Source organism: Notothenia rossii (genome assembly GCF_949606895.1).
Source record: "Notothenia rossii genome assembly, chromosome: 6".
NCBI classification, from domain to species: domain Eukaryota; kingdom Metazoa; phylum Chordata; class Actinopteri; order Perciformes; family Nototheniidae; genus Notothenia; species Notothenia rossii.
This window is the reverse complement of record NC_136909.1, coordinates 69,985,338-70,002,311: the sequence shown is the minus strand read 5'-3', so window position 1 is coordinate 70,002,311 and position 16,974 is coordinate 69,985,338. Positions and strand designations below refer to the sequence as shown.

The window sequence follows — 16,974 nt, the reverse complement described above, 5'->3', positions numbered from 1 at the left end:
CAGCTTGTGTTTGTTCATGTGATCCCGGTTGCCACGGATACCAAGCACAAGCTCCTCTGTGGAGCTCACTGAATTATTAATATATGGCTACCACACTGAATACAGCAGGGACGCATCAACAAATGCTAACTTTCTTTTGACCCCGGAGAATCACCGTGTTCGCTATGTCCTCTTTATTCGAGCATGGATTGATCAGGACTGCCGCAGTGGAGAGGGTGGTCGCCCCAATCGCAAGTCATTTGTGCCACTTGGTGCTGCTGTGTGACGGTGCAGAGGACCCTGAGCACTTCACCCAGCTGGAGGGTGCAGCCCAGGCCGTGGCTAAAGCGACTGAAAACATGGCAGCAGAGGCCTCCAGGTGGGTACAGTTTGGTGTGTAATGGGGTTAAAAGGACACGTGTAATGTATTATCAAATTAACACCAGGCTCCTTTCTTTCAGGGTAATCCGTGACACAGAGGATGAGGTTTTGCACATGGAGATGTCGTCCCTGTTTGAGTCTGTCACTGTGTCTGGACAACACGTGCTGCTGGCGGCCCAGAAACTCAACATCCAGCCCAGTCTGACTGAGCACAGAGAGGAACTCATCACTGCAACACAGAATGTCTTCCTGGGAGTAGTCAAAGTAAAGTATTATTTGTTTGCCTTTGTTTAGAAGGGGGCTCCAAGTATGTTACTAAATATAAATTCAATATAACATATTACAACGTCCATGCTGGTTGTTGTGTGTGGTGCAGAGTTAGGGAGGAAGGAATGGCTGCAGACTCTGACTGATTAAAAGCATAGAAACTTTACAATAGATTCATCTTCCACAGCTGCATCTGATGAATACTTTACAAGATGTATCCTTAAAAGGGAATACTTCTTAACACAATAAAAGGCAAAATCACCAGCTATTTAAACACCTGAACAATCTGAACTTCTGATTCATGATCCTTCACCTCAGCTTCCAATGTTGTTAGAAATAACTTTTTTGTTAATTTGTGAAGACAGATACTGTTTTTATTGTAGGCTACTGATTGATATCTTATCTTTATTTCATTGTCTATACTTTATAAAGGTATACATCAGCTACTGCATGTATATGTATTAAACGGACACAAAAGTTGAGATTGTCATAATCACTTTCATTTTACAATACGTTATGCTCGGGTATGACATCACATGGTGTTTGAGACCCTTTCATTTGTATTCCTTATGGTTTTTGAAAAGGCTCTTTAGATCGGAGAAAACTATTTTAGCACACTTACGTATCACGTTTTTTCACTATCATTATCAAATCATCAGGTATGGATTGCAAGACTATCTGGCCTTAACCTAATATTGCTTTTCTCAGAATATTAGGCACTCGTTCAGCAATATAAGTGACATTATGTACCTTTGCACCACAACTAGTTTTCATTCGTGATATATGTGCATACAAATGTAGGTTTGTAATGAGGAAAGGTTACAAGATCACCAAAGTCAACGCGCCCCATTTCATCACAGTTTGAGGCCTCTAACTTACAGTAGCTAGTAAAGCAGTAACACGTTCCTTTTTCTGCCACTGTGCTCCTAGGTTCTGTTAGTGGACGATGATGCAAATATCAGGAGAGTGGTAGCTGCTTCTGATCAGGTTTTGGAGTGCCTCTCTGATCTCGGCTCCTCCATAGACATCAAGTCTCTACTCAAATATTTCCAGGTGTTTTCTGAGGCTCTGCTTCTTCTCCATAGTCTGACAATGGAGAGAGCAAATGCCTTACAGGACCCAAGACAAACCAAACAGCTTCTAGATTCCTTAGAGACCCTGAGGCGGTGCATCTCCATGCTGCACACGGCCATGTGTACCACCATCAAACATCCAACAAGTGAGGAGGCGCAGGCAGCCAAGAGGTACATCCTGGACAAGGTGCAGGGCACAGTGAATGACATTATTAAAACCCTGATAAGTGAATGCCACAGTACATCACTGGGTCCTTGCGGGTATTACACAGAGAGGAGGAACAGTCTTTTGAAACTACTTACTAGTTCTACCACCTCATCAATCCAAGGCTCTAGCTTTGACAGCCTGGTGAGGGATATTGTGTTTCACTGTATGGTGGTGGCAAACTCTTCTCGTAGGGAGTTTCAACAAAAAGTGGTCGCTCATTGTCGTCACGTCCTGCAGTCCTGGTCAGACATAAAAATGATTTTAAAGTCCTCAGAGGATGATTCAGAGCAGAGCGTTGAAAAGCCCTGCACTTTTTTGGCGCAACAAATACAAACGCTTGACAAATCTTTGATGACTACTGTTCATTATCAAGTCTCGGACACATTTCTGACAGCATCTTCTATAGCAGAAGAAGTTTTAAGTGTGACGAGACGGATCCTGGTTTCGCATTCTTCTACAGATATGGATCTAACCTTTATTCAGCCGCTAGTTGAGGATTTGATATCTTCCACTGATAGAATAATCCAAGTGGCAGATTTCATCTCAGCTGTGGCTGTTGATGCGAAGAGTTTGGAGAACGTTGAGAACTCGCGAGTAAGCCTTACAAGACTCAGGGCTCGGATCGCATCTCTGTCGCTTGAGCTGGCAGATAATTCGATGCAAACTGTTCAAAAGCTTCATGAAGTGTGCCAGAAATGGGAGGAGGAGACTAGTCAGCTTCAGGATGCTCTCAGTGATGTAATGGATGTGAGAGAGTTCACCAGCGTTGCTATCGATGAGGTGGTCAGTGATCAGCATGGATGTGTCACAGCGTACAGAGAGCAAAGCTATAAACTGTTTAATGAACATGCAGCAAACCTTATTTGTCACTTGAAGCTGGCAGTTCACTCAGTGAGGAGGCACTTGGACAGAAGTAATGACCCAATCTACAGAAATGGCCTCCTAGTGCTGCTCAAACAGGTTCAGTCATCTCGAACCAAAGTGGCAGAATCAGTCAGAGACATGCTTTTAGGTTCCAGTCTAAATGTAGAGGTATATTCTACTTTCTCAGATAATGTTTCTATGGCTATTCAACATTTAAAAGTGCTCAGAAAGGGACTGGACGGCCAACAACATCCACATCTCCTTAGCCCATTGCGTGAGGGGGCACGTCAACCAGAAGTCTCACGGTCATGTGTATCAATCAAAGACACCTGTGAACTTCACCTGGATCATATGATAAAAGGCTCCCCTGTGTTTGAGGCTACAGAGAGGGATTCCCACATCGTACATGAGGAGGAGCACTCAGATGAGGAAACCATAGAAGCAGAACTGGCTCGTAAATATGACATTGATGATTTACAGATGCCAGCTGCCTCCGTCGAGCCCAAACTAATCCACAAGCCTATTGAATTTGACCTTTTACCCCTCTTGTATGAAGTTGTGACTGTGACTAAAGGGAAGGATGTGACAGAGCTCAACCGTGCCTGCACTGGTGTTCTCGAGCTGTCAAACTGCTACGCCCAAGCCACAAAGGAGGCCATGGCCATTGTTGATGCGGTTGATTGTAAGACGTTGGACAGTTTTAGAGCAGAGGTGGTGTCACTAACTCCGCTGCTCGTCCAAACGGCTCAAGAAACGGCAATGAGTTCAGCAATGAGCATGGAGAGCCTCTACAAACATAGCACGCAGTTTACTGACCTTATTAACAACACCCGAAAGGTTTTACTGCCAGTTGCTGGAGCCTGGTATCAAGTTATTTACACTGAGCTGCAAGGAAATCGGCCAACAATGGCAGCCAGTGTTTCGCAGCAACTGAATGAAGTGATGACTTTATGTGCTGATGTGGTCCAGCTGTTGACATCATCTGATTTACCCTCACAAGGCGATGGTCAAGAAACATTGAGAGTTTTACACAACAAGCTGAACAAAGCCCACAACAACACAAAATATCTGGTAGAGTTTTCCACCTCATTGAAAAGACAGGTAGATCAACTAGAGGCACTTTGTATCCTCTGGGGCCTATCCATTCAGATTTTGCTAAATTCTCTTGATAAGATTATGGGAACATCGACCGCAGTGCACCAGTTGAGCCCTCAGAAAAAGCTCTCAGTGTTGTCAGAGAACTCACTACGAATCCAAGAGGCAGCGCGGCTAACCAGCCTGAATTGTAAAAGTGCTTACAAATCGAAACAGTTAACAGATCACCAGGATGAACTAAAATCACTGACTGAAGCATTCCTCAAAGCTGCCGAAGAGCTTGACATAATGCCAAGTGTAATGCAACTTGCAAAATCTGAATTTTTTCAGAGACATCTTTTGATTAAAATTAGAGTGCTTTTTGTTCATCTAAGCAAAGAAAATAAGGATTATGACACAGCAATTCAAAAGATTGTCGGCATTGCTCATGATTTTGCTCAACGATTTCGGGAGAACAACACAGAAGAAGCAGAGCAAACGTTTGACAGCGCAGCGGAAACACTTTTGGAAAACGTAAAACCTGCGATAAAAAGAGTCGATGACTGCTTACACTACGTCCGTGACCCTCGTGCCCGTTCTAACCTGAGGTCTATCAACGACCACCTGTCTTTTCAGATCTCAGATATAATCAGCAGGGCGAGGCTCATGGTGGAGACTCACTACATTTGTGACACACTCAGTCTGGATGTGCAGATAAAGTGTTGGTCAGCCAAAGCTCACTATGTGGTGGAGGAGGTCAGGAAGCAGGATGGGATTCACCAAGAGGCAAAAGAGCAAATCATGATGGGTCTACAGGGCAGAACATATGAGGATGTCAGAGAAGTCTTGGCTACAGTGCCATCTAAAGACAGAGAGGTGGAATTTCGCTCTGACACGACAATGACATCCTGGCAGAAAAGCAACACAGAAAGTGTTAACGCTGCAGAACCCAATAGGAACATGGAAGCTGTGGCCAAATTCAGACCTGGAAATGTGGAAAAATATGTATGTATATCAATATTAACACTGTTTTAAAAATTGGTGATTCCTTTATGTCTCAATAACTCACCTCCATGTTTTTCTCTATAGGAAGGTGTCTGGTTTGACGCATACAAAGAGACTCCCTCGTTGACACACACGTCGCTTTTTCTTAAGCAAGAAAGTGACAGCTGGGATCCCAAGGACAACCGAATTGTCCAGGTGACCAGGAAGATGGCTGACACCCTATGTTATATGACTCAGTACTTGAAGAAGAAAGGACCAATACCGGTAATAACCACCAGAGGGCCCTTTACTGCATGGATCTATGGATATTTGTAGGCACCCTACTACAATCATTCTTTCTTTTACAGAATAAAGAGGCATTTGTCACTGCAGCCAAAGATGTGATCTCAAACAGCCAGTCAGTAACTCAGTTCCTCAGAGTTATTGCCAACCACTGCCTGGATAAACAGTGCACAGTTGAACTTTCCCTCGTAGTTGAGCAGATTCTCACCATCACCAACCAGCTCAACATCATCTCCAGGTTGGTATAGTGTATGACACATGGTGAGAAGAACAAAGCTAGAAAACAATAATAACCGGACGCTTTTTATTCATAGTGTCAATGCTGTAACACCTGGCTGCAAATCATCTGATGAGATCCTGGTGAAGAACACTCAGAATCTACTCCAAACTGTCCTGCGAGGGGTCCACGCGGCAGAGTCAGCCTGCATCACTGTAAAAATGTTATCTAAAAAACAAGCATTAATTATGAAGTTTTCTCAGATTGATACGATACAGCTCTAACTCTCTGTTATGTGAATTGCCGCCTGCAAAATGTCTTTCTCTTTCCAGGGTTTGAGGCAACCGGAGCCAAACTCAGATGGTGCCGAGGCTACAACCTTGTGTTTTCAGTGGATGAGGAAATTAGAGATCCATCGAGCCCAGCAGACCTCCAACCTAGAGACTGATGAGCTGGGTTTGAGGAAGACTTCGTCCCACCCTGTAGCGCCCAGTCTTGCCTCGCCAGTTGGCTACAAGTAGTACTTATAAACAGTTATGGCAAGCCATTTGAGTATGTATTCCATATCCTTGATATCAGACGGCAGCTGCCTACACTAGTTGGCTCTTTGATTTCACTTGTTAGATATACAGTATGGTCACATATGGCAAGCCATTTGAGTATTTATTCCATATCCTTGATATCAGACGGCGGCCACCAGTTCATCAACAAGCTTACAAGTTGGGACTTTGGAGCTACTAATGCTGCTCCTGGCGTCATTAGTAAGGCATATGTGGTAACTAGTCAGTCAAAAGTGCCACTAGTTGCTGAAAAAGAGTGACTAGTATAATGTTTTATTGAACTAGTAAAGCAGAGTGCCAAACTAGTTTGAACATAAATCTAACAAGTGCAATCAAAGAGCCAACTAGTGTAGGCAGCTGCCGTCTGATATCAAGGATATGGAATAAATACTCAAATGGCTTGCCATAATGGGACCTTTAAGCCTCACTAGTTAACTAGTAAAGGGCAATGGGTTCACTAGTTAACGTGTAGACATTTTGAGCCCCACTAGTTAACTAATAAGGTCAAAAGAGGCGTCAACTAGTGAACATTTTGCCTTTAGTTAACTAGTGAGTGATTCTGGGTGCTACTAGTTAACTAGTGCAGAAAAATGTACGCCACTAGTTAACTAGTTCAGCTTTTTTTTGTAACTAGTTAACATGTCAGAGCTTTTGCAGCGCACTAGTTAACTTGTAAGACTTTTAGTGTCACTAGTACGGTCAGAGGGCCACTAGTTCATCAAAAAGCTTACATGTTGGTACTTTGGTGCTACGAGTGCTGCTCCTGGCATCACTAGTAAGGCTTATGTGGCAACTAGTCAGACAAAAGTGCCACTAGTTGCTTAAAAAGAGTGACTAGTACAATGTTTTATCGAACTAATAAAGCAGAGTGTGGCCATATATCTAACAAGTGCAATCAAAGAGCCAACTAGCGTAGGCAGCTGCCGTCTGATATCAAGGATATGGAATAAATACTCAAATGGCTTGCCATAATGGGACCTTTAAGCCTCACTAGTTAACTAGTAAAGGGCAAAGGGTTCACTAGTTAACGTGTAGACATTTTGAGCCCCACTAGTTAACTAGTAAGGTCAAAAGAGGCGTCAACTAGTGAACATTTTGCCTTTAGTTAACTAGTGAGTGATTCTGGGTGCTACTAGTTAACTAGTGCAGAAAAATGTACGCCACTAGTTAACTAGTTCAGCTTTTTTTTTGTAACTAGTTAACATTTCAGAGCTTTTGCAGCGCACTAGTTAACTTGTAAGACTTTTAGTGTCACTAGTACGGTCAGAGGGCCACTAGTTCATCAAAAAGTTTACATGTTGGTACTTTGGTGCTACTAGTGCTGCTCCTGGCATCACTAGTAAGGCTTATGTGGTAACTAGTCAGACAAAAGTGCCACTAGTTGCTTAAAAAGAGTGACTAGTACAATGTTTTATCGAACTAATAAAGCAGAGTGTGACCATATATCTAACAAGTGCAATCAAAGAGCCAACTAGTGTAGGTAGCTGCCGTCTGATATCAAGGATATGGAATAAATACTCAAATGGCTTGCCATGATGGGACCTTTAAGCCTCACTAGTTAATTAGTAAGGTCAAAAGAGGCGTCAACTAGTGAACATTTTGCCTTTAGTTAACTAGTGAGTGATTCTGGGTGCTAGGCAGCTGCCGTCTGATATCAAGGATACTCAAATGGCTTGCGATAAACAGTTATTTTAGTCTCAAGCTTAAGCTTATTATACCTAACCTTTGTACATATCATAATAGGCATCCCGTTCACTTCTAGGTTTACAAAAACAAAACAATTTCCCAAAGTTTCAAACTAAATAAATATATCTTGTTTTTTTATGTTTGCCACCTGATCTTTAAACTTTTTGTTTATTTTATATTCTTAAATTCTTGACCCAACCATTCCACAAGTTAACACCAGTGACAGCTATACATGTATTCTTTATATGTGTCCCTATCTTTGTATTTAAAATTATCCCCTGCAATAATGTGATCCTAATTTCATCAACCTATGCATACACTTGGGAAGCAAAATACTTTTCTACATCATCTTTGCAGTTCAAAATCAATTTATGAATCATGGTATACCTGCGAAGCCTAAAAGGGATCCCATTGTTGTTTTCTATTTAAAATAATTATATGAAACCGACTCAACCCTTAGAGGGAGCTTTTCACTGACTGTCATGCCCACGGACACTTCAACAAGGTGAATGACATAAAATATTTTGCATTTTGAGAGAATTAAATTTGTGATTCTGAAATAAAATACCTTATGTCTTATCTGTTTATTTCAGTTATCATAATAAAATCACTAAAATGTGACAGGCATGTGTTGTTAAAATGTCTTACAGTATTATCACAACCATCACCACAAAACGGAAAATGAAGCATTATTCATTAAAACGCTCAAAAACAGACTGTACATGTGATACAAAAAGGGATTTACAATGTGAAGTATGAAAATGATAATTAGAAAAAAGGACATAGTTTAGTTTCAGTCATACAAGGCTCACCTTAACAGACACAGAAATGTAAAATAATATAAACTGCAGAGCATTATGCCGCCTCCAGCCTCAACATTCACCCTTTGTACGACAGATAACCCCACGTGAGTTTATCGTGTCAACTCCAACAAAATTCAACTATGAAATATAGTTATAAAGGTCATATTTATCGATCTATCAATGAAATGGGTCCAATATTTTTTTTTGGAATTTCTTTTTTAGTGAAAGACAGTTTGCTATTTACCATACAAGTTTGTCAGCAGTGCATGTTTTTGACTAATGACAAATGAAGTAAACAATATTATTTACTCAACGACTCTCAGTTAAGCAAATTAGACAAGCCTACATCAGTAACTTGACATCCTCAAAGCATTTAGGCCACTTTAAATGAAAACAAAGTAAATAATAAAAAACTAGATATGTTAACTTGTGGTGAATAAATCCCTTATCATAAAAGTAAGGTATAATTTTATAAAAGAGCCTTCAAATAAATAAGGAAATACAAACGCTCACAAGGGAATTCCTAGAATTATTGTTTGATGGATTATTTAGTATAACCGTTTGCCTGTAGAGTGAGTTCATGATCTTATCTACAATGTGTAATGCCTGGAAAGATATGCATCAATCCTTGGTGAAAAATGGACACACTTTTTAAAAACTGTTTAAAACTTACATGGAAAAAACACAATGATAAAAAACCGTAACATACACACTTTCAAAACACACATTTCTGCATTAATAAGATTATGTTGAACTGTGTCTGTGCACATTAGATAGCATCATCTCCACACTGATGTGTGGCGCACTAGATAGTATGTGTTTTATACAGGATCATTTATATACAGAAATAAATAGATTCATGTGTTTCCAAAACGATTAATAGATATTTTCATCAAAATACAAATCTTCTGCTGCTTTTACATATTTCCACCCCGGGGTGTTTACTGACAGAAAGGGGAAGCAGTGGGATCAAAAGTCTTGAACACATCTTTGAGTGTCCTGTCATCTGCCTCCTCCTCTGGGCCCTCCTGCTTTGGTTCCTCCTCCTTGACCTCCCCCTGCTCCTTCTTTTCCTCCGCCTCTTCTTGTGCTCCTGCTGAGCCTTGTCCTCCAGGTTTGGCCGGCCTAGGGTCAGTGTACGAGGGCCGGATGAGCCCGGCCAGGGCCTGGATGGGGAGGTTATGAACCGCAGGGGGTTTGACCGGTGAGGCAGGAGGCACTGCGGCAGGACTGGGAGGTGGAGGCTGATCTGAGGCTACGTCTGTACTTTTTGTCTCTTCCAAAGAGCCACTTCTTTGAGTTGGGGAGAGTGGCGGAGAAATTTCTTTCTTGGCTTGGAGTTTCAGGATGGACGTCTTTTTGGGAGGCTCTGTCGGCTCCTTCTGGGCTGTCTCGCTTTGATTACGAGGATCGTACAGACTGATGCCCCCGAGGATAGTAGTGGGACTCTCTAGCCCCCCACCAGAAGAAGCCAGATGTGGGGCATAAGGTGGCAGCTTCTCAGGCTCTGGCTTTGCTTGGACAGTATGAGGAGTGGAGCTAACACTGGCCTTCTGTAGCCTGGGGTCCACAACTCCCCCCCCAGAGGAGGGCACCTTCTGACCCATCAGCTTCGAGTCCAGGCTAACTGTACGCTTGAGTCTGGGATCCAGAGTCTTCTGCTGACGTGGATCTATGGGTCTTTCTGGGGGGGGTCGGGACTCTAGAGATCCGGAGGGTAATCGACTCATACGCTCTTTTAAACGTGCTGCTACCAGTCTGGGGTCAATGGCTGGAGGGCTGGAGACGGGGGGAGTGTCAGACAAGCTTGTTCGGTTCATCTGAGCATCTGCAATGAGGGGTGGGAGGGGCAGGTTGATTGAGTGTTCCTGTTTGGGTACCAGAGAAGGGATGAGGTCCTCAGGGGCCCATAGTACGGTCTGAGCGAAGGCCGGCCTCTGGAGCAGGATGTCCACTCGGATGTGGCTGAACTGCTTTAACTGGCAGCGAGGGTCCCGCAGCAGCACCTCGGGGCCGGCATCTAGAGGGATGAGGACAGCTTTGTCCCTGGGCTCCCGCTCTCCTTCATCATCCTCATCCCCTGCAGGGGGCTTCTTAGAACCGGGGTGGCCCTGCTGCCGAAAGGAACTCGGCTCCATCGGTCGAATCTTCCTGGGGTCTCTGGAGAACCGGGGGTCTGAAGCTCCGTCCGACTCCTTTTTCGTATTCGGGGGTCGCTGTCGGGGGTCTGTCTTCACACGGGGGTCACTGGGTGGGGCCCTCTCTTTAACAAGCCGAGGGTCACCCACTGGGGCAGCCTGGGGGGGCTTCGACTGAGACTGCTGCTTCTCATTCTGCTTTTTGAGACATTTGAGAATGGAAGAAACACAGCTCCCATCCTCTTCATCGCTTGAGTACCAGTTTATAGTTTCATCTGTCAAGAAAAAAACAAAATATTGTATTTGTTTTGTTTTTACATTTCTATTTAAATGAGCGCATGTTTAGGACTCAGTTTTCACTTAATTTCAGAAAGGGTTCTAATTTAGTTTTATTTGACCCTAATTTACTCGGCAAACCTGCTTCTGGCCCCTTACCTCTGTTTGCATTGTCATCATCTGGGCCCTCCGCTCTCTGTGGCTCATTTCCCTGTGGAAGAGACTGTTGTTGTGTCAGGTGTAAAAGGATGGCCTTCTGTACTGCTGGTGGCAAAGAATTCAACTGTGACTCTGCACCCATGTTCTGCTGGAGGTTCTGCATGAAGGCCAGACCAGGGTCAACTGCATTAAACGAAAAAGAGAAACCCAAATTAGCATTGTTTAGTTATGATTAAACATAATGAATCTATTTGAGGGCCAATTGAAACACTGACCTCCCTGTGGAGCCTGGTTTCCGAGGAAGTTGCTGAAGAAATCTACTGGGTTCTGACCCATAGGTGGAAACGGGAAGAGATTCTGCAGCATCTGTAGATCTGGAGGGAACGGAGGAGGCCTCTGCATGTTCATTGGAGGTCTGTTTACATAAAAGGGTGGGGGTTGACCAGGGGGGATCGGAGGCGGCATTGGAAAGCCGTGGGGTGGGTGCAGTCCAGGGGGGCTCTGTGGCATGGGTGGTCCAGTGAGATGACCCAGAGCGACAGGAGATTCAGGAGGAGGAATAGGAGGAGTGGAGGGGCCTGAAGGCACCATGCCTGCAGTCTGCGCGTCCTCTGAGCCGCCACTGAACTGATCGCTGCCTTCACCTTGATTCTGGGAAAAGTTGGATCCACTGAAAAACAATTAGCGCAATTAAGTACAGAATAAGCTCTTAAGAGTTTGATCAGTAGATGCAAATGACATGGCGATACAATATTGAGCTTGTTTTTTGAAATGACAATGAACTAGATTGGTATCCTGAGTAGTATTTGTTAATTGAGTAATAATTCCTGTATCTAAAAAAACGTACAGCTTAATTTGTCATTATTATTTTTCGTAATACAGCTTAGGCCACTGTACATGTTCCATTAATATGAAAAAAGGTAGATATTGGTTTAGGGTTGGATATAAAAATTAGCAAATTCATAAAATATAGAGGATTTACAGTAAGTTTACCTTAGACCAATTTTCTGTGCCAAGTCTACAGTAGGTTGAACATTGATTTCAAAGAGGGAGGGGATCTTCTTCCCCGCCTGTCCCGAGGCTCCGTCTGAGGGACTGCTCTGACCAGGAGTGGGCAGCAGCCCCACCCCAGGGGGGGGCTTCGGAAGTGGAGCAATACCCTGCTTTCTCAGATCCTCCAGCTCCAGCTCGTCCTCGCGTGCGTTCTCCTCCTCAGTGTTGATTATCTGATAAATTAGTCAGAAAGCACAAATAAGACAATATTTGACAATAAGAATAAGTTGGCAAAAAGTGGTTGGCATTTTTTTTTTTGACCTACCTTGTCAAGCAAGTCTTTGGTCACATCGTTCAACGCATCGTGGGAGAATTTGCAGTTGTCCCCTTGATAACATTTGGCTCCAGTATGAAAGAACTTGCATGGGTATTCATGTGCAATCACAGGTTAAGGAACAGGACTAATTGAAACGTGTAATGACATTTATTTGAATAATGCACCACATTACACACTTTTGTGAAGGATATTGTGCATGTAAATGCAATTATCTCCTTTACTGCAGTATCCTTGAAGGTAAAATTTACAAAGTTCCTTTTTCTTATCTGGTACAACGAGTTCATGTTCGAACTTGCACTGTTCACCCTGTATGAAGAAAGAAAAAGTATATTTTAGGTAGGAAAGTTATTTTATTTAATTGCACCGCGGTTAATTTGATGAAATAAAAAATATTTTAGCTTTAATTGTTAAAGCTAGTCAAAAACATTAGTGGTACTATACCTTGATGCAGCGACCCTCCAGGAAATACTTGCAGATGTTTCTCCCGTTGTGTTCGACTGTGTGCTGATTGATAAACTCTTTGCTCATAATTGGCCGTTTCTTTTGAAAACCGGAGGAATTTTTTCCTTCCTGTAACACACATACAAATATGTAGCCTTCGTTTTTTCTTTATGCCAGACTATGTGTTAAGCTGAACAGCACAGTCAAAAGTTAAAACACTGCAAAGTTGTGATGCGAGGAGTAAGTAAGATTAAAATCCAAGTATTCTTCAAGCACTTTCAAGGTTCCCAACCTAAACATTTCTAGACTCTCTTAGCTCTATCAAATTTAATTTGTTAAAATAAATTGTATTTGGAGAAATTAAGTTTACATTAACTATAGTATTAGTGTTGATCATGATTATCTCAACAGACGCACATTTAGCTTATTTAGCTCCGCTACACTGTGTGTCTGTTGAGTTGATTCAAACAAATATGACTACAGAATGGTTTGATTTCAATTGATAGAATATCTTTGGTTTTATTATGAAGTTGAAACACCAGATAAAAGTGAAAATAAAGCGTTGTTCATATACAAATCACCATCCAAGCAACTAAAAATACAGCAATTTATTGTTACGTTACTATTAAGGGGTTTACAGAGCTGTATTTGTCTTAATAATATACAATACAGATAGGTCTAGCTGAATGTTAAAGGCAGACTCACTGGGACCATGTCTTCCATGCCCTGGTCTCCTCCTCGTCCTCGTCCACGTCCTCCCCAGGGTTTGCCCTTCAGCTTCTTGTTCTTGAAGAGCATCCCACGTCCTCTCCCCGGCCCACTGCCTCGGCCCCTTCCTCTCTGCCCAACTGAAAATGATGAAAGAAGAAGTCATCAAACACAACAGCAACAAAAACAGTACATTTAGATACTACATAAATGATCTGATTTGAAAGTGTCTCGTTCATACACTGCTGTTGTTTCATCCCCCTCATGCTTCCTCTCTTCATCTGGTCTTTGGATTGTCGTCCCCTTCCCCGACCCTGCGGACCTGAATCCTTTGATTGCGGGTACTCCGACATGTCATCTTCGTAATCATCCTCCTCTTCGTCATAATCATACTTGTCATCACTGTAGTCGCTGTATTTGTCGAAATCACTGCTCTTTGGAGGCGGGGACTTCTGGGAGTTACCATGGCCTCCCTTTGAATCCCGTCCATGCTGGAAAGTCAGTAGTTAAAGAGAATAAAGTGACGCAATTATACCTTTATGAATATTTTTGAATCAGCATGCCAGCGGTGGTGAACTCACCTGAGAGGACTGGCCATCTGATCCCTGGGTTTTCCGGTTTTTGGGCCTTTCTGATCGGTCGTAATCTGAGTCATAACTATCGGAGCTGGAGCTGCTGGAAGGGGAGTGGTGCTGAGGAGAAGGGCGAGGGAACAAAGGAAAAACACATTAAGGGGATGTTTGAATTAATTCCTTTATTGCGATAAGATTTATTAAAGCGTCTTACTTTCTGTCTGTCACGCCTCCTCCTTTTGGACCTCCTCTTCTCTTTGGTCTTTTTGTATCTTTTCCTGGAGTGCCTGTGTGTCTTCTCTTCTTTCTCTTTAACTTTTTCTTTCTCTTTTTCCTTCTCTTTGTCTTCATTAACCTCAGCAACCTCTTTATTTTCCTCTTCAATCCCAATTCCTTCATCATCTATTTCTCCGTCTTCCAGTTCGCCATCCTCTCTGAAATGAGGAGAAAGGTATAAGTGTAAGGGTTTATGGACGGTGTTTTGTTATTATCAGACATTACTAAATAAATAAAAAACATCATGAGCAGAACCAGAATCACCTGCTGTAATCATTTAATAAGAATATGAAATAATACTAAGCCAGCCATAATGTATTTTCCCTTTATTTGGAACAACTAAATATTATGATAGAGATTTTCCATTACGCCCTATCTTTCCTGTACTAAAACATCCCATCCATAATTCAAGGCTAAGTTTTGATTTCCTGTGAGCCAGTGTGTGTTGCTATTTCATGAAAGCCAAATTCATTTCAACCTCCGGCTAAAAGAAATACACGAAAGCCTTTTGATTTCTAGAAGCAAGGTTATTTAGTTGTTATACAATGACAGCCTGAAGTCAAAGATACACTTATTATGTTTTGTGTGTGGGCAAACAAATAAAGATGAATGAATAAGGTCCATTATTACTCTTGAGTAAAAATATGCCAAACATTTTGATGGAATTTTAAAATAAGTTATCAGGCTGGAAGGCCTGAGCACTCCTCTATGACCTCTATAAATGCATACCAATCAAGAATGTAAGTATATAATAGAGCCATAGTCTATTAATCTTATGATCAGTGTGATTATTTTGGAAGAACTTTGGGTTTGCTTTCTTTTACTTTGCTCCATCACCCCTGTGCGTGACCCAGGTGCAAACTTCACACATGCTGCTTTTAATGTCCTTTTGACACGGATGGATCGGGTACTTTTAGTTGGTAATAACTCCAGCTTGACAGTTAAAAGCAATTTTGTATTACACCTGTTTCAAATATAAAGATATGCCTGGAACAGCTGCATATAAATCATTCCAGTGTTATTATTATTTTCATATCATGTAATGTCAGCTGATATGAAAATACAAAGCAGCTAGAAGCATGAAACCAAAACACCCTGAAATGGGAAAAATGTCCACCAACTGATCCACGTCTGTTTTCACAGACACTAGCTACCTCTTTCTCTCACACCAGTGCAGATCATTATTCAAACTTTCCACCATATCCAAAGCCATCACATTGCTGTATCTAACTTCACTTGTATTCCATAGCAGAGACCTCAAGATGCAATATGAAACAATTGTTGTATATGGGGGGGGGGGGGGGGGGGGGGGGGGGGAATGTCATAAAAAGACATAGGAATATGTTTTATAATATAAATACTATGAGTAGATATTCAATGACTTTCCTAAAATATCTTTAAATTCTATTTTTGCACAACATAAATCAATTCGTGTATTTTCACTGACTTAAAAAACAACTTTTAAGGTCGTGATTTTTCCCACATAAATGTACAATATCTCAAGGAGAGGGGGACCCCATGTCTAACCATGTAAGAGGAAACTGAAATGCACTGAGTGATGCATGTTATGTGTAAATCAGGGACTGGCAGCCCTGGACCGCTTGTATTCCAACCATGTATCACAACATCAGCTGTTCATGTTGCTTAGCTTCATAAGACAGTAAAATCCTCTGGTGAAACCTTTAGCTTGACACCATCAAACCCTAGGCTCTCTTTGTTCACATGGTCAGACAGCCCTCTGAGGACTAGAGACCAATCACAAGGACACAGGCATCAACCCTTTGTGAACCCTGCCTCAGCAGTACTGCCAGGTGCCCGCTAGAGGGAGCACAGCACTATGATGGGCGTGGCATTAACATCATAGTCATTTGCATAGTCTCCTGCAGATGGCAACAATGAAGCCATGAATTCATTCCAGCACCACAGCTACAAACACGATGAGGTCTGCTATCTTACATGGAAATGATGGTGAATGACTCTTAACAATGTGATGGGAAATCAATGTTATCTGGACAGCGTTATTCAACTGCACCAAGAGGCATGCAAAGATCTTTGAGGGGGGAAACCGTGGGCTCTAAACCCTGCAATTCATGGTTAAAAAAAAGAAAAGAAAACAGTAACACAAGCATGTCGACCCACAGCACTGAAACGCACAGATGAGCGTATTAAGAATTGCATAAGAATGTTACTCGACCTTTCATCCCCTGCAAGCTCAGAGTCTGTCATGTTTTTGTCAAGAACAGGGACTGGGGGACTGGAAACAAGGCTCACAGAAGCCATTGGAAAACGGATCTGCCTCCTTTCTCTCCGGCAGGCTACACGAGTGAATTAACTCAGTCACTCAAGGAGACGGTGTGTTGTGAGAGATGCTGGAAGATTTTCAGACTGGAAAAAACTCACGGTGTTTCATGTCTCGACAGAGACAATAAACAGACACTGTCCTCTTTCATATCAATGACGTTTTAACTCTGTGAGCACAGCTTGATACCCCGCTTTGCTAATGTCCCGTCGGTTGACAGCTGCCATGGTGAAATAGAGGAGACGGAGGGAGAAACAGACAGAAATGTAACCATGTTCGTTGATTTCAGCATCTTCATAGGCTTTCTCAACAGGGACATCATCTCAAAATGGCTTCTGAGGTCTGCAGCACATTCCTAGATCATGTATTCCTCCAT

General features: G+C 42.4%; 2 protein-coding genes and 1 long non-coding RNA gene across 4 annotated transcripts; 2 read left to right on the top strand and 1 right to left on the bottom strand.

The window, feature by feature from the left end:
* The first annotated feature begins 4,672 nt into the window (after positions 1-4,672).
* LOC307044878 (vinculin) lies at positions 4,673-5,995 on the top strand. Its single transcript, XM_079690299.1, has 5 exons — positions 4,673-4,851; positions 4,936-5,115; positions 5,199-5,371; positions 5,448-5,565; positions 5,683-5,995. Exons 1-5 carry the CDS (start codon positions 4,747-4,749, stop codon positions 5,869-5,871), a joined length of 765 nt encoding a protein of 254 aa, XP_079546425.1. The 5' UTR covers positions 4,673-4,746; the 3' UTR covers positions 5,872-5,995.
* Positions 5,996-7,314: 1,319 nt separating this feature from the next.
* Positions 7,315-8,841, top strand: LOC307042273. Its single transcript, XR_013809062.1, has 2 exons — positions 7,315-7,390; positions 7,548-8,841. It is a non-coding gene; the product is annotated as an uncharacterized lncRNA (long non-coding RNA).
* zc3h6 (zinc finger CCCH-type containing 6) lies at positions 8,166-16,962 on the bottom strand. Of its 2 annotated transcripts, none has more exons than XM_079686070.1 (12): positions 16,494-16,962; positions 14,238-14,457; positions 14,033-14,143; positions 13,693-13,942; positions 13,449-13,591; positions 12,744-12,872; positions 12,494-12,608; positions 12,291-12,400; positions 11,966-12,198; positions 11,248-11,642; positions 10,973-11,155; positions 8,166-10,812 (listed from the first exon to the last, which is right to left on the bottom strand). In XM_079686070.1, exons 1-12 carry the CDS (start codon positions 16,577-16,579, stop codon positions 9,341-9,343), a joined length of 3,447 nt encoding a protein of 1,148 aa, XP_079542196.1. In that variant the 5' UTR covers positions 16,580-16,962; the 3' UTR covers positions 8,166-9,340. The 2 variants fall into 2 exon arrangements, with proteins under 2 accessions (XP_079542196.1, XP_079542197.1); XM_079686071.1 differs by having other exon boundaries at positions 16,700-16,962.
* Between the last annotated feature and the right edge of the window lie 12 nt (positions 16,963-16,974).

Excerpts from the sequence above, each read along its gene's own strand:
- LOC307044878 (XM_079690299.1), top strand. The coding sequence starts at position 4,747 with ATGACATCCTGGCAGAAAAGCAACACAGAAAGTGTTAACGCTGCAGAA. Across the intron at positions 4,852-4,935 it reads CTGGAAATGTGGAAAAATAT|GAAGGTGTCTGGTTTGACGC; the intron begins GTATGTATATCA and ends TTTTCTCTATAG. Across the intron at positions 5,372-5,447 it reads CAGCTCAACATCATCTCCAG|TGTCAATGCTGTAACACCTG; the intron begins GTTGGTATAGTG and ends TTTTATTCATAG.
- zc3h6 (XM_079686070.1), bottom strand. The coding sequence starts at position 16,579 with ATGGCTTCTGTGAGCCTTGTTTCCAGTCCCCCAGTCCCTGTTCTTGAC. Across the intron at positions 14,458-16,493 it reads GAGCTTGCAGGGGATGAAAG|AGAGGATGGCGAACTGGAAG; the intron begins GTCGAGTAACAT and ends TCCTCATTTCAG. Across the intron at positions 12,609-12,743 it reads TGGAGGGTCGCTGCATCAAG|GGTGAACAGTGCAAGTTCGA; the intron begins GTATAGTACCAC and ends TTCTTCATACAG.